General features: G+C 33.4%; 1 protein-coding gene across 1 annotated transcript; it reads right to left on the bottom strand.

Moving 5' to 3' along the window:
- Positions 1–1,286: 1,286 nt before the first annotated feature.
- On the bottom strand, positions 1,287–14,266 carry LOC137007599 (sushi, nidogen and EGF-like domain-containing protein 1). The gene is made up of 11 exons (XM_067369160.1): positions 14,220–14,266; positions 12,821–12,910; positions 12,698–12,727; positions 9,793–9,840; positions 8,858–9,220; positions 5,240–5,367; positions 4,879–5,157; positions 4,318–4,413; positions 4,085–4,241; positions 1,465–1,547; positions 1,287–1,379 (listed from the first exon to the last, which is right to left on the bottom strand). The coding sequence occupies exons 2-11, from the start codon at positions 12,864–12,866 to the stop codon at positions 1,299–1,301; spliced, it is 1,311 nt and encodes a 436-aa protein (XP_067225261.1). The 5' UTR covers positions 12,867–12,910; positions 14,220–14,266; the 3' UTR covers positions 1,287–1,298.
- Between the last annotated feature and the right edge of the window lie 1,616 nt (positions 14,267–15,882).

Below are 15,882 nucleotides of genomic sequence, written 5' to 3'. Positions count from 1 at the left end.
AATGAATAAACGACTGCCACAACTGGGTTGTGTTTAAACTCATTGTGTTTAAACTCAGAACATTAAGTAGAATAGTCTTTAATGACGAGGCTCAGGAGATAATACAGCATATCAAACAAAACACATCACATAGAAGACAATGGACAAGGAATGCAGGAAAACATATGCACAGGGACTAACAAATGATTAACACCTATTCAGGGTTTTTAAAAGCAAGTAGTTTACAGTTAGGTGAAGTGTGTGTTTTTCTTTTGCAAGTTTGGGTTAAAGCCAATAGAGTTTACAGGTTTTAATCTTTCACATAGTTCAGATCCGGTTAGATGAAAACCTTCTGCTGTTTCTGATTTCTGATACACAAAGCATGAAGAGACAAAGAAAAGAAGATGATCAATGAGGATTACTAAAGTGTATGGATGTTCAATATAAACAGAAAGAGAGTTTTCCTTCCCGTCGAGTGACATTCATTTTCAGAATACACTGGTTTCCAATAAGAAAAATATATATATGTCAACATTAAATGCAGTTCTAAACCTGACAGCTGGTGCAGAAGATATGGTTCACTCAAAAACATGGAATATAAAGACAAATTCAGAATAAATGTATTGAATAAGAAGAAAGCACAAATGAGGATAGAGGCTTTTAAGAATAAAAAGAAACTGAAGCATAATCTTGGCCATAAGCACACTCTTAAATATAAAGATTCCAAAAGATTTTTTTTTTTTTTATTGCAATACCAAGAACCATTTTTGGTTCCCCAAAGTACCTTTCAGTGATCAGTTGTTAAAATAACCTTAAAAAAAAAAAAAAAAAAAAAAAAAAAAAAAGTCTGAAGAACATGTTATAAATATAAATAACCTTTTTACCTCTATAAATAAGCGTTTGTGAAATAGAATCTCTCCATGGATGTGGATTCCAGTCACATTTGTGATTGAATCATTCAGATTAGGTTTGTAATGACATTAGCTGATTCACTGAAAAAAAATTTAATCAACAGATTGTTTATGTCAAAATGGATTCCATCACATCAGTAAATTCTCATAACCATTCAAGGAAATCTAGAGTGGATGTTATTGTGGATTATGTTATGAGTGGATATGTTATACATCTGAATGGCTTAAATTTCAGTCTGTTCTTCACACAGAGCTACTGTAAGACCACTTTCATGGTGTTTTATGTTTCTTTTGAAGCTTTAATCCTTCAAATAAAACCACAATAATATCAGTGGGATCAATTGGTGTTAGATACTAAGTGAACAGGACTGTTTTTGTTTTTTTTTCTTTTCCTGAAGGAGACTGAATTTACGGAGTTATCTTTTGCAGTTTTCTTAACTTCAGCTCTATGCTGCTTGGCAGACCATTCTTGACCAGCTCCTGTTTTATCTGAAACAGATGGATAGACAGATCAAACTTTCCACGAATTATCTATTAACACCGTATTTAAATATTCATAGTAAGTTTGACGAACTTGCTGTAAAACAATCTCAATGTATCCATTCTGTGTTACATCTGAAAATGAGGAAAGTCTCACTTGAAGTCCAATGACGTTGTCTAAAGGGAAACACACAGACAAACACCTAAATTACTCATATGTGTGTTGACATTGATCATACATGGGGTTATATGATCAAACGTACTCCCAGGGTTCATTGCACAGAAACCATAAAACCTGCTGGTTTCTGCTGGGATGGTTTGGTAAGCCGGCAGCTGTGCGTACATCACCTCCCATTTTAGGCCAGAAAAAAATCTGTGTAAGTCTGGCAAGAGTCTACTCTCCGTAGAACAGTGTTATCCATCTTGGACTGTGTAACAGCCTTTGAAATGATTGTCTCCCTCATCAATCTAGTAGTCTCCAACCTACAAAGCAGCGCACCAGCTTCAGCATCATCTAATGCTTATTTTAAGGAAAAATTCACTAAATTCTGACTTATTTTTTCTGAAAACAAGATCATTTTAATGCTTCTTGATTTGAGAACTGGAAACAGTAAGAAACACACTGCAAAAAATGCTGTTCTTACTTAGAGTTTTTGTCTTGTTTCTAGTCAAAATATCTTAAAGTTCTTAAATCAAGAAGCATTTTCTTGACAAGGAAAAATTATTTTCTTGTTTTGAGGAAAAATAAGTCAAAATTCAGAGAGTTTTTCCTTAAAACAAGCAAAATAATCTGCCAATGGGGTAAGCAAAATAACCTTATTTCAAACGAAAAATAAGATATATAATCTTTTGAAATAAGATTATTTTGCTTACCCCATTGGCAGATTATTTTGCTTGTTTTAAGGAAAAACTCTCTTAATTTTGACTTATTTTTGCTCAAAACAAGAACATAATTTTTACTTGTCTAGAAAATGCTTCTTGATCTAAGAATTTTTAGATATTTGGACTGACAAAACAAGACAAAAATTCTAAGTAAGAACAACATTTTTTTGCAGAAGGCATGAAAGTGGATCACAAGTGCTCAAAATATGCATCATGTTCACATATTTATAAGATGGAAAATTGACAGGTTTGTGCTGCAGTTACATGGTTGTTTTGCCATCCAGAGCTCCGTGACAGTCACGTAACTGAAAACTATGAATAACAGCTTTGTAAGAACGCGATGAATTGAGATTCTGTCATTACAGGGAAGTGCTCTTTGCACGCATTCTGCCATATACCAAAAAATCTAACTATGGTTTGTGAATGTTGATGCTTTAATAACAAATAGCCTATTTTATCTGGAGCGTTTATGCTGGGATGATGTGATGACACATAACTTAATAATTCATGTAAATTTCATGGATGTACTGACAATAATCTATATAGGTTACCATTATGCGGTATCCTGTGGGATCCTGCCCTGACAGTCTTGTCTGTTTTGTCCTTGTTTAGTGATACTTTGTTTGTCTTGTGCTTGGCTCTGCCTTTGTTTATGTTTGCCATGTGCTTACCACACCCCCTTCTTTAGTCCTGTCTAGTCCTCATTTCACTACCTGATCCTCATGTGCTCTGGTTCCTTTATATTTTGCCTCCTTCCCTCATGTCTTTGCTGGTTTGTTGTGTGCTTTGTGCTTGTATGTTTCTCGTGTTTACTCCTGCCTGTGTATTGAGTTCCTGGCCACTGACTCCCACTGCCTGGCAGCAAGACTGGCACAGCTATCTGAGATCTACATCATGCTACGAGCTCCTTGGTCTTTCCTTGGAGCTGCCTTTATTGTACTTGTGTCATCACCAACTTATGCGCCAACTTCTACTTCTACTTCCAGGTCGCAACACTGCTCATGTGACTCGTGACACAGGCTTGTGTCTAATGTTTGTTTTGTTTGATTAGTACTGAGTGTTTTGTAGAATCTTGTTTTGTTCCAATAATTTATTAGTTTTATGTGAGATGGCTAATCAATTCTGGGCCTTTTGGTGTTCATTTCTCAACCAATAATGGCTCTGTGGACAACGCCGACTGGAGCAAGAATATCGCCAACTGTGAAAAATCTGGTTTATCCACGTGGATTACTGCTGGATTTGCGCTCGCTTGCTGTCGCGCCATCAATAGATTCAGCACTGTCCCAAAGTGTCTTCTGGTTGGCCTCAGTTGGCGTGAAATGAAGGAAAAGGGGTTCAAGAGGAGGAATAATCAAAAGACTTCAGAGAAGAGGTAGTAGATTGCCTTCTTATCAAATGTTAGATCCCTGAGGAATAAAATCGACAAGCTGTCTGCGTTGATCAAATATGATGAGGAAATGTCATTACTGGCTATGTAGGCCTTACTGAGCCATCGGATTTTATCAAAATATCTTCATTTTTGTTCAAAAGATGAATGAAGGTCTTACAGGTGTAGAACGACATGAGGGTGTATAATAATTTACATTATGTTCATTTTTGGGTGAACTAACCCTTTAAACAAGAAGAACATAAGAAGAACTTTTAGGCCTATATTGTTAGTGCATAAAGATGACCTCCAAGTTGATAGAAAAACTAATGCCACACACATGAAATACTCACTCAGAATTGTTGAATGATGTTTGAGATGTATGCATATTCATTCATTGAGTAACATGAAATTATTCAAAACATTGCTTTTTAAAACCAAACCTAATTCTAGATAAATCTTTTACCTTTAGGTATGTTGCGTGTTGTTCCACTGTCCACCCTGAAGGCCCATCGACCTGGAACATTGACATTACTGGAGTTCTTGAGGTTTGAGATGAAGCTCCGGTTGTTTGATCCAGGAATCACAAAGTAATGTGTGGAGTTTACTGTGTTATAACCAGCCTGTACACATTCAGTACATACACTTTTTTATAGCATTGAATAGTAACATTTTGTTCTGATACAGAAAACTAATTACCTCCACTGAATGTCCTGTTACAGCAATGTCACCATAATTCATCAGAATAAATGAAAAATTACTGCCTGAAATTAAAACCACTTGAAATGATGTTTCCTGAAAAGATGGGGAAAAAAAATCATGACTAAGTATATATCTCTTTTATATATATAAAATTACATTTTCAAATTATTAAATATACTCAGTGACCTCATTGTTATTATTATTGTTTTAATGCATAATTATTTTTTCTGTTACTTTCTTTGATTTATTTTGATCATGCCAATATTAAAGGGTTAGTTTACGCAAAAATGAAAATGATCCCATAATTTATTCACCCTCAAGCCATCATAATGACTTTCTTCTTTCAGTCAAACAAAATCAGAGTTATATTAAAAAATATTCTGGCTTTTACGGGCTTTATAATAGGAGTGAATAGTAACCATGATTTTGAAGCCCATCCATAATGGGAAATAATGGGATTTTCATTTTTGGGTGAACTAACTTTTTAAGTATTTTGAAATTGATTTGAATTATGGATAAACCGAAGACATTCACATTTTAGAAGTATGTCAAACTTACTGTGTTAGTAACAGGATAGTAAGCAACTTTATCCCACGTTGCAACAAAGACCCAGGAAGCGTTGAAGGTCAGATTTGGGAAATGATTGTTTATATCCAGAGTGGCGCGTGTGAGAACACTTCCATTAGTGTACTGATGATATGAAACCACTCCTCTCACACGGTTGTCAAGGTCGGTCCAGAGACCAGCAATTATATCTTGGCCTCCATAAACAGGAAAGGAGTAGGGAACAAACTGTGATGAAGCCTGGTTGAATGTGAGGTGTCCATTATTATTCACCTGAAACATGAGAAATACTATCAAAATCAGCCACAGGATCACAGGTGATAGACTTAGAATCAAGATGGAATCAAATTCTTACATAAATCTGCTTGTATCTGCGGCCAAAGAACAGAAATGGACTCAACAGTGGAATAACTGAGGAGCTTCCATCATCAACAGCAGTGTTTCTTGTGTCTCCTGCTGCTGAGCCGAATGGGTAGAATGTTCCTGGTGTTTCCAAGAGAAAAAAAAAAAAAAAAAAAATTGTGTACATTCACTGTTTTCATTTACCACTGATTCATGGTTAATGGGGCTCATGTTTGAATCTAGCTGTGATTAGAATGATGATGCCCTCTGGTGGCGGACGTATGTGTCTGTGACAGTAAAATATTTAACCACTACAATGGTGGCCAAAGGTATTGACATTAATTTTGTGTTTTGCAAAGTCTGTTCCCTCAGTATTTGTAGATTATTTTTTCATGTCTCTGTGGTATACTGTTTCAAGTTTTAAAGGCTTTTAATTGCAAAAACATTCAATGTATGCAAAGATTTTACAATTTACAATGTTGACCCTTCTTCATAACCCTAAATTGTTTTAAATTACACTTTAGTCTTATCTTTTTCATCAACAATATTGCATGTTGATATAGACAAACAGTGTTTAATGATGTCTGTGTTATTTCGTCTTGTCTTATCAATAGAAAAAAAAAAGATGTGTAAAGATGTGTACAGTTACATGTCTTGCATTTTATTCAGACAAGTGGGGTTAAGAAAGTAATGCAATGGCATCTCCAAATTTCAAACACTGTTTTATCTAGAGTCTCTACCCACAAACACAAACACACCCCTACTAACATAATACAGATTTTCATGATACATCCTGTCAAAACTTCAGCAGTCAGTAGAAGTCATAACATAGACATTACCTGCCAAGTTTGTGTTTGGAGTGACAGTAGGATTATTGAGGTTCTTAACTTCTGCAAAAAATAAAATAAGTAAAATTAATAATAATAACAACAACAATAATAATATTCATTAATAACGATAAAAAACATACATTATAACAGACAAATATAACAAACACAGAAGTAATGCATTACTCAAAAAAAAAAAAAAAAAAAAAAAAAAAATAAATTCACACACCAAACTGAAAGTACACGGTCCAATAAAAAATATTTTACTGAAGAGTTAAATAGAAGGTAACAACAAAAAAAAAAAAAAAAAAAAAAATCAAAGTGTGCAAACAAAAATGTGACTGTGCATTACTAAAAAAAGAGAGACGAGAAAATGAAGAGCAAATGTTTCAGTCTATCTTAGGCTATTTCCAGTTCTCAATGCTCAGCCATTACTCAAAATACAGGTCAAGGCACGAATTGGAGACATCAGATGACAGGCTAAATCAGCTGGATAAATAACTGATTATACAATTAATAATAACAATTGCCACCCACTATGGCAAGCCGTTTTGACTTGTATTCATTCTCAACAATTCAATTCTTAAAATCAGGGATTACATTTCCTCTAGTAACAATGTTAATTCTTGATATCAACAATTTCAATTCTTGATATCTCTAATTGTATTTTCATTAGTGAAATGTCACCATAGGCTGCCATTCAAATTCAATTGTTGATATAAAGAATTGATTTTGTAGATTGTTGATATTTGTTTTCTCTCTGTCTTATGTGACATTTAAAACAGCTTGCTCAGTGGAAAATTACTGCTTATGCTGTTGTATTTTAAGAAGCACTTCTGAAACTAATGAAGGTGCAAAAGTGCATCTGCTAAGTTTTAGACCCCTTTCTTTTTCCCAATATGTTCTCCAACCAATACGCCCATATAGGTCGTTTGTCACTTCCCTGAAATACGACCCATAGGAGCGTTTATTAAAGTGGCGCCCCATCAATGACAGGACACTTTCATTTTAATGCATTGTTCCCTTTTATCTGCGTCATATTTCGGATTTCGTGTAGCTCAATTGGCAGAGCATTGCAATCAGCAATCAGGTGATCATGTGATTGTGGGTTTGATCCCAGGGAACACATGTGCTCATAAAGTGTATGCACTATAAATCACTAGGTTTAGGGGTGGGGTGGGTGTAGTCGTTAATAAAAAAAAAATAGATTTGCTAAATGGAAATAGGACAAATGGTGTAAAAAGTCCACACATTGCATTTAAATGAACACACATTTTGATTGGTAACGACAGTTATACGTCATGACGACAGACGTAATATGACACTGTCATTATTTTTACGCCAGCTAGAGGGCGCATGACATTAAAACCTGTTCAAAACGTAAATATAGTTCGTAATAAGGTGCTTGAAAAACGACCTATAGGTTTTTTTTTTTTTTTTTTTTTCTTTTTTTTTTTTTTTGAGGACAGTATATTTTTTCCTTATTCTTCTGATCCATATATGGTAATGTGTGATATGATTGGTTTGGGGTAACAAGGAACAATAAGAGGGGTATATAAGACAGCCAGCACTGTGTGAGGGTGTTCTTCTCTGTAGAACTCTGTATCCGCATTGAACCTTCTTGCAAGAATAAAATCAACAAAGACATTTTCTGAGTGTTTGTTTCATTACATTCTCACCACTAAAGGAATAAAGAATTTCTTACTAGTTGAAATTCCAATTTTATATATCAGAAATACAATTCTTACTAGTAAAAATCATAGTTTTTGACATAATTACTTTGTTAGTAGCAATTCAATTGTTTATATCAAGAATGGATATTTGTCACTAGTGACAATATTAGTTTCTGATATCATGAATGTGACTGATAGTAAGAAATACATTTTTAGATATCTGAAATTATATTGATATCAGAAATACATTTTCAGATATCAAAAATTAACATTTTTTTCCTAGTAGTTCAAATTCAATTGTTGATATCAAGAATATACATATCAACTAGTGACAATTGAATTTTTGATATCAAAAATTAACATTTTTACTATAGTGACAATGTCATTATTGATATCAAAAATTATGATTTTTACTATTAAGAATTATATTTCTTATATGTGAAATTGGAATTTCAATTAGTAAGATATCAAGAATTATAGTTTGTACTAGAGGGAATGTAATTACGGATATCACGAATTGAACTTTTGATATCAAGAATTAACATTGTTACTAGTGGAAATGTAATTCCTGATATCAAAACTTGCCATTGTTGCTATCAATAATATCCTGAGAATAAATAAAAGTCAAAACTGCTTGTTATACACCCACATGAGTGGAGTCTTACAAACATCAGCATTGGCATGTGCTATCAGTCAATAATGGTACATGCAGATGGTGCTATGGCTGCAGAGAATTTATTTTCTTAAATTCTCTGGAAAGTCCTAAAGTTTTTTCTCCCCCTATTCTATGCACCACTACCAACGCGCAATGAATCTACAGCAGTCAGGTGGTATAGCGGCCACGTGGTACATCTGGAAGCTTTCAGAAAGCTCCCAGCATTTTTGTTAACACATTTTGATATTTTCTTGTCACTTTATGTAAACCTTGAATAAAACATTTTTCAATGGACTTTGAGTTTGTTTGGTGTGCAATTTATTTTTCTTTTTTTCTTTCTTTTTAAAAAAAAAAAACTGATTGTACTGTAAAAAAAATATCTTTTCATATATGAATTGGCACAGAACATTCTCATATTTTTGCCAGCTGGAAACATTACAGAAACACATGCTTGGGTGAAAGCAAAATATGCTTACCTGCACAGTATGCCAAAATACCGGGAGCTGTTTTCACAAACTCATAGACGTAGTAATTGCCTGGACAGGCTTTGATTTTAATGGGATTTAGATCTGTAAAGCAGCAGGTTGAGCCCCAGTGAACGCAGACGTCTTTAGTGACCTCTCCATCCTCAAGTGTTGGATGTCCTTCGCTCAGCCAGATTGGGGCGTTAGTGCCACACCTATACTGAGGAACACATGTGTCTGGCATCTGAGCGTTCTGACCCTGAATGAAGAGACGGTACCAGCCGTTCCAGCTGGCAGGAGCGTCAGTAAGTTGTTGAGAGGGATTGTCTGTGGATCTCCATGGATCGTCCAGCACAGTGTAGTTATAGCAAGGGTCTGTAAAAACATATTTTAAAAATAATGGATTAAAACGGAAATAAATAATTAAAACTGTGCTTTATTCGCAAATGTTTTATGTGATATTCCAGCTTTAACTTGTCAGTGCCAGCAATATGACTATGGTAGGTGGGAAAATCCACAACTCGGTGTGCATTACTCAATTTTAACAGAAAAGTATATTAAATCCTCAAATTTATTTTATTTTCTTAAATTCTCATTAGATATTGACTTTTGTAATACAGCATTTTAGAAAGTCTCCAAATGATCATACGCTACCTATTGTACATATCCTCTTTGGTAGGGTTGTCATAAAAAAAGCCTGCAAACTCAGTCACCTGTTTGCTAAACACTAATGGACCCTTCTATCTATGGTTCAAATGAGACCAAAATAGTGCTATTTTGGAAACAAACAACAGAGCTGGCTTTGACAAACACAGAAAGATGGCATGCAGTAAATCACCTCATCAGCACTGTGAAGTCCAATTCTGATGAAGATGTGAATGATTTTCAAATGTCATAATTGCAGTAATTATGTGAATGTACCTCATTAATTAAAGGTCTGTAACTACCTGTCAATGGCTTTGCAGTTGTTGTAGCTGTTGTTGTTGTTGTAATGTCTATAGAAAAAAAGAGCATTAGTCACCATGAAATCATAATGGACAATTCAATTGTTGATGCAGGTGTTGTTAAAGGAGATGTTATTAGTGCAGTTGTTGTTTGTGTAATGGCTGTTGAAGAAAAAAGTGCATTGAATTATAAATCACTTTGTATAAAGTTTAGTTAGGCCTAACTCTTCTATGTGCCTTCTGTCATCTAACAGATTTATTAGTAAGTAAAATGACTTTTAGTATGATTGTAAAAATGTCAGAATGTTTTGCTGTGAAATCTTTACCATTTTTATAAAGCAGACATAAGAAGAACTTTTATTTTGTTAGTAATATTTCAAGATGAACATTTACTGCACTGAAACATATATATATATATATATATATATATATATATATATATATATATATATATATATATATATATATATATATATATATATATACATATATATATATATATATATATATATATATATATATATATATATATATATATATATATATATATATATATATATATATACATATATATATACATATATATATACATATATATATATATATATATATATATATATATATATATATATATGTATGTATGTGTATGTGGGTGTGTGTGTGTGTGTGTGTGTGTGTATAACGTTAAAATGTAAGTTTCAAATATGATACAACTTTTGAAGAATGCTTAATTGTACATCTCTTATTACTCCTCATTATTTTTTTGCTCTCCACAATTAAAACAAGAACTTTAAACATAAAACTAAGCATTTAAATATCATCATACTAATACATATTGGGAGACAGAGAGTGACTGATAATTATATGCATTTTATGAAAGTGCTCTGCTATACTGTAATAAAGATCACACTGATTTATATTACAAGCTATATGAGTTTCTAAAAGCTCTGTTTAAGTTTTGGTTTCTATAAAACCTGCCTTCTGAGAAGTGCAGCCTGCTCTGATTGGTCAGCCGGCCCCAGTGACGGTTGTCCATATAAGCAAATATGTGAGTTGTCACGCGTTTTTAGGCCAAAACATTTTTTGTCACATACAGCAAACATCTCCTCACTATCCGCTAGCTGTCTGTCCCCTGAACACACTGTAAAAAAACGCGGTCTCTGTAGTCGCCACAAGCTCCAAAAACGGCAACAAAAACCAACTGGTGCAGTCTGGACCACGAAACATAATAAACACGCTCCAGCCAATACACAAGCTACTTCCATTTTCAATGCGCGTTCATGACTGTTTCAGGAAGCACGGAGGGGAGGAGGAGGAGGAGGAGGGAGGGTCTAGCTAGCCTCTGTTTTGTTTGACAACACTTCGAACGTCAACAGGAAGTTACTCCGCTCAGGAACGCTTAGAGCACATTTAATGTTAAATGCATCAAGAACACTTTTTGTGCTTCTAAAAAACAAAATACAGAGAGTGAGTACTTAATGACAGAATTTTTATTTTTGGGTAAACTAACCCTTCAAGTGAACATAAGCAGTTCTGAAAGTAATCGAATGCTTGTCAGTACAGTATTAGATCTGTGCATTTGGTCTTTAAGTGACAGATGATGTTTTTCATTTTTGGGTTAACCATCCCTTTAAGCCTTGTCTGTGAAACCAGGGGTAAATGTCATGTGTGTGGACTGACTGTGATAAGTAGTGAGAAGATGATGGCTTCTAGTGGCTGACTGACTGGTGTAACTGTAACAGCGAAATATTTAATCACTAGGCCTACATAATTTAAATTCTATACATTCCTCAAAGAGCAAAATCTAAGTCCCCAGGTGAAAAAAGTACATTGCTATAATATACTTCAAGTGCTATATTTTCGTGCACTAATTTTGTATTTAATATACTAAAAATTCTTCTTAAGTACTTCTTAAGATAATCTTAAGAACATCTAAGTGTACTCAACTGTGCTATTTTGAGACAGCATGAAATATGACTAAAATGTGCTTTTAATATACATATATAATATACAGAGATAGTATATTAAAAGCAAATTTTAGTTCATATTTCATGCTGTCTCAAAATAGCAAAGTTGAGTACACTTAGATGTTCTTAAGATTATCTTAAGAAGTACTTAAGAAGAATTTTTAGTATATTAAGTACAAAATTAGTGCACGAAAATAGAGTACTTTATAGAAGTGTACTTTTTTTTCATCTGGGTCTCTAAGTATATCACTGCAAGTTCACTTGAGCGATCAGGAACACTTAAATAATAAGTCATCACCTCCGGTGTCACTGAGCTGTAATTATGAGTTGACAAACAAGGAAAATTCCTACAGACTTACATCATTATGGGAAAGGCCAGAGACTACAGTGTGACAAAATGTGTTACAAAATTCTGTCAAGCTGCACAAATAAGGAAATGGCCATAAGAAAAAAGCTCAACAACTTGAAAATGCCCATTACTGCTATCAAGGCAATAATTAAGAAGTTTAAACCAACTGCAGGCATTAGTTGGATCTTGGGGTCAGAAAGTCTCCAAATCTATGATGAAATGCCACCTACATAACTTCTATGGGTTGCCATAAAAAAAGCCTTTGCTGTTATCAAACTACAAACTCAAGCACCTTTTTGCCAAACATTACTGTAGCCTTCTATGTGTCTGCAATCTACAAATAGGGCTCGCGGCATCCTGCAGAGGACATCCAACCCCACCCATCCAAAATGTCACCTTGTGACTCTCCATCCCATTTTACCCAGGATTGAAAGGGATTTTAGGCATAAGGGTAGGTTTTAAGTGGGTTTCAGTATGCCACACTAAAATAATTTTTTAGGCATAAGGGTATATTTTGAGTGCGTCCTGTCATAAAAATAGAAATATAAGAAGTAAATGCGACAGATGTGGTTCTAATTCAAATGTCCATTACCTGTTGATGCAGATGTTGTTTGTTCCATGGCTGTTAAAGAAAAAGAGATGATTAAATTGTATATTTATAAAGTCTTTGCCACATTAAAACTGAAAATCAAACAGATGGTAAACAAAATCTCACTCAGTGCCAGGACTGATATGAACACCAGCAGAATCTGAGAAACCATGATGAGGAAGTCAGAGATGAAACCAGCATGCAGGAGTGCTTGTTCTGTTATCAGAGAACATTATTAGAGCAGCATGCAAAATTATATATATATGCATTTAAACCAACTTTTCTACAGTTACTTTAAAATGTGTATGTACTTACACATTCACACACTTCATACAAGCTTTAAGAGCTCAATTATAACTTAGTCATGTACAGTATATCCTTATTATGATACATTTTTTTTAAATAAATTAATTGATGAAACGTGATATTGTATAATGTGATATTTATAAAGTTACAAAAAAAATATTTAAAATAAATGCTGTTGTTTTGAAATTTCTATTCATCACTATTAACTACTATTACATAACAATAAACTCTGATGAATGAATTAGTAAGTAATAGTGCTCAGTTGAAGGTGGTAGTTCACTATTAACTAATCAGTAACTACTGTTTTTTCATTCCTCCCAGAGAAACTACTAAGAACTACTACAGGCTCATAATTAACATGAATGATGCATAATGTATAATTAATTCTAAAGTAAAGGTCTTGATAACCCACTAGCAATGACTGAAGTATTACCAAATACTTAAGAAGGAATGACTAATCATTTGGATCAGTATTCTAAAGTGAAAAGCATGATAACTCTCTAATAACTACTGAAGTCTTTATAAACTTTCGATGTTTTTGTATGTTTTTCTACAGTAATTCCTTATGATATATTTGGTAACACTTAAGTAATTACTAATGGATTACCATGATCTTCACTTTAGAATACTGATCCAAATAATTAGTAGTTCCTTTAGAAGGATGTATAACACTTTTATTTTTATTAATTACTAGTGGGTTACTATGATCTTCACTTTAGAATACTGATCCAAATAAGAAGTAGTTACTTTAGAGTTATATAGTAACTCTTGAGTTATTACTATCCAATACTTTACAAAAACCTCAAAAGTTTACAATGGCTTCAGTAGTTACTAGAAAGTTATCATGCTTTTCATTTTAGAATACTGATCCAAATGATTAGTAATTCCTTCTTAAGTATTTGGTAATACTTCAGTCATTACTAGCGGGTTACCAAGGCCTTTACTCTAGAATTAATTATACATTATGCATTATTCACATTAATTATGAACATGTATTTAGTAGTTCTCTGGGAGGAATGAAAAAACAGTAGTTACTGATTAGTTAATAGTGAACTACCACCTTCAACTGAGCACTATTACTTACTAATTCATTCGCCAGAGTTTCTTGTTAGTTAATAATAGTTACTATTGTGTTAATAAGGCATTACTCATATGTTCCTGTGTAGTTCTTTATTAATGAAGGATCAGTATTCTGAAGTGTTACCAAGATTTGACTCACCTCAGACTGCTTCTGCTGCTGCTCTTGTACCTGATGAGGATGAGCAGGAAGTTTCACTGGTTTTAAATGTGTCTCGCCCCTGTGTTTGGGAGGATCGTCTGGAATGGAAAAGAAAATCCTGTCATCAGTACATCAATAGCAATAGGCCTATTTAATGCACATGGGTTTAATTTCCCCATTCCTGTCACTGTACTACACCAATTCAGAACTTACGTCATGAAAGAGTGACTGAATGCGTTTTGCCTAACCACTTTTTTTTTCTTACATCACACTGGTTTTGCATATGTACAGTATAATTCAATACATAATTCTGGCATTTCAATTAGATCAAATTAGAAAGTAAATGAAGAAAAGAGGTAATAACACTGCAACATAGAAACATGTTTGTCTGTACTTGTTTAACCTATACTTTGTAAACATATTGTAAAACTGGCATTCAAGCCTATGATAAGCTCAGTATAAAAATATTACACTTTTGGAGAGTCTACATACTGATATAAAACAAAACAAGTTTGTGTGTGAGAGTATGTGCATGTGTGTGTATTTTTATGTGTGAGAGAGAAAAAGGGAGTTCCCTTACCTGTTGAGTAACACCACTTAAACATATTTCAAAAGAAACATCCATCAACATTCTTTCCAAAAAAATAAACTCTTCCGCATTTATGTTAACAATATATATATAGAAACTCATTCTTGACACTTCATCTACATTACAAAATATTTACATCTTTATTTCATGGAACATAGACATATTTTGAATTGCCTTTTTGAAAGCATCATGAACAAACTGATTCTCAGGACAGAATAACTCAAATACTAATCAATAAAATCGCAAAAAAGACCATAACATGACCAACATTTTGTGTCCTTTTCAGCACATGTGCACGTCACATGAATCCATATTTTCTCCAATGAAAGTGCTTTTTTCACTTGTTTGTATTCATTTAATCACCCACAAAAAAATATGAGTCAATATGAGTATTTTTAAGAACTTTACATTATATATCATCAAAAGTTTTAGAGAAAATAACAAAAAAACTGTATGTTGCCTCAAGGCAACATTGTACCATAATGGAATCACATAAGGCCATACAGGCATAGGTTTGAATGCAAATGTATTGCATTTGTAAGGAAAAGAGTTAGAGTTATCTAAATATATTTGCATTTACACATGATTTTGTAATGCTCTTATAAGAATACTAATTCACATACTATATCTGCATATATTATGATCTGCTCATTTTCTATAGCACTTCAGAAAGGTATAAAACACAGGTAGCAAAGCCAGTTTATGAGGGTGATGATGAGGAGTTAATGAGGGGTCATACTGTGATGAGGAAGATGAAATCATAGTGACAATCTGTCAGGGAGAGAGATAAGATGGAGATGAGGATGAATATGGATATGATAACTTGATATAATAACATAAAAACATGATGGTTTGGTAATACTCATGTTCCACTATGATACAATGTTGCCTGAGGGCAACAGCTGGATATAAAATGTTACTTTTTATTAAATATAAAACTTTTAATACATTAAAAACTAGATGCATTTGTTAGTTGAAGTGTCTAATTTAAGAAATTGATGTTTTCAATAAATACATTTGTTTTTTCTACATGAAAATACCAAATGTTTAAATTTTTCCATTGTGGTACAATGT

This window comes from Chanodichthys erythropterus, chromosome 19 (genome assembly GCF_024489055.1).
Source record: "Chanodichthys erythropterus isolate Z2021 chromosome 19, ASM2448905v1, whole genome shotgun sequence".
Taxonomy (NCBI): domain Eukaryota; kingdom Metazoa; phylum Chordata; class Actinopteri; order Cypriniformes; family Xenocyprididae; genus Chanodichthys; species Chanodichthys erythropterus.
This window is presented reverse-complemented; position numbering and strand designations above follow the sequence as displayed.

Bases quoted from the DNA above. Each gene is read 5' to 3' on its own strand.
- LOC137007599 (XM_067369160.1), bottom strand. From the start codon at position 12,866: ATGGTTTCTCAGATTCTGCTGGTGTTCATATCAGTCCTGGCACTGA. The intron at 12,728-12,820 runs GTGAGATTTTGT...TTTCTTTAACAG, and splicing joins CATATCAGTCCTGGCACTGA to CCATGGAACAAACAACATCT. The intron at 9,841-12,697 runs GTAATGGACATT...TTTTTTCTATAG, and splicing joins AACAACATCTGCATCAACAG to ACATTACAACAACAACAACA.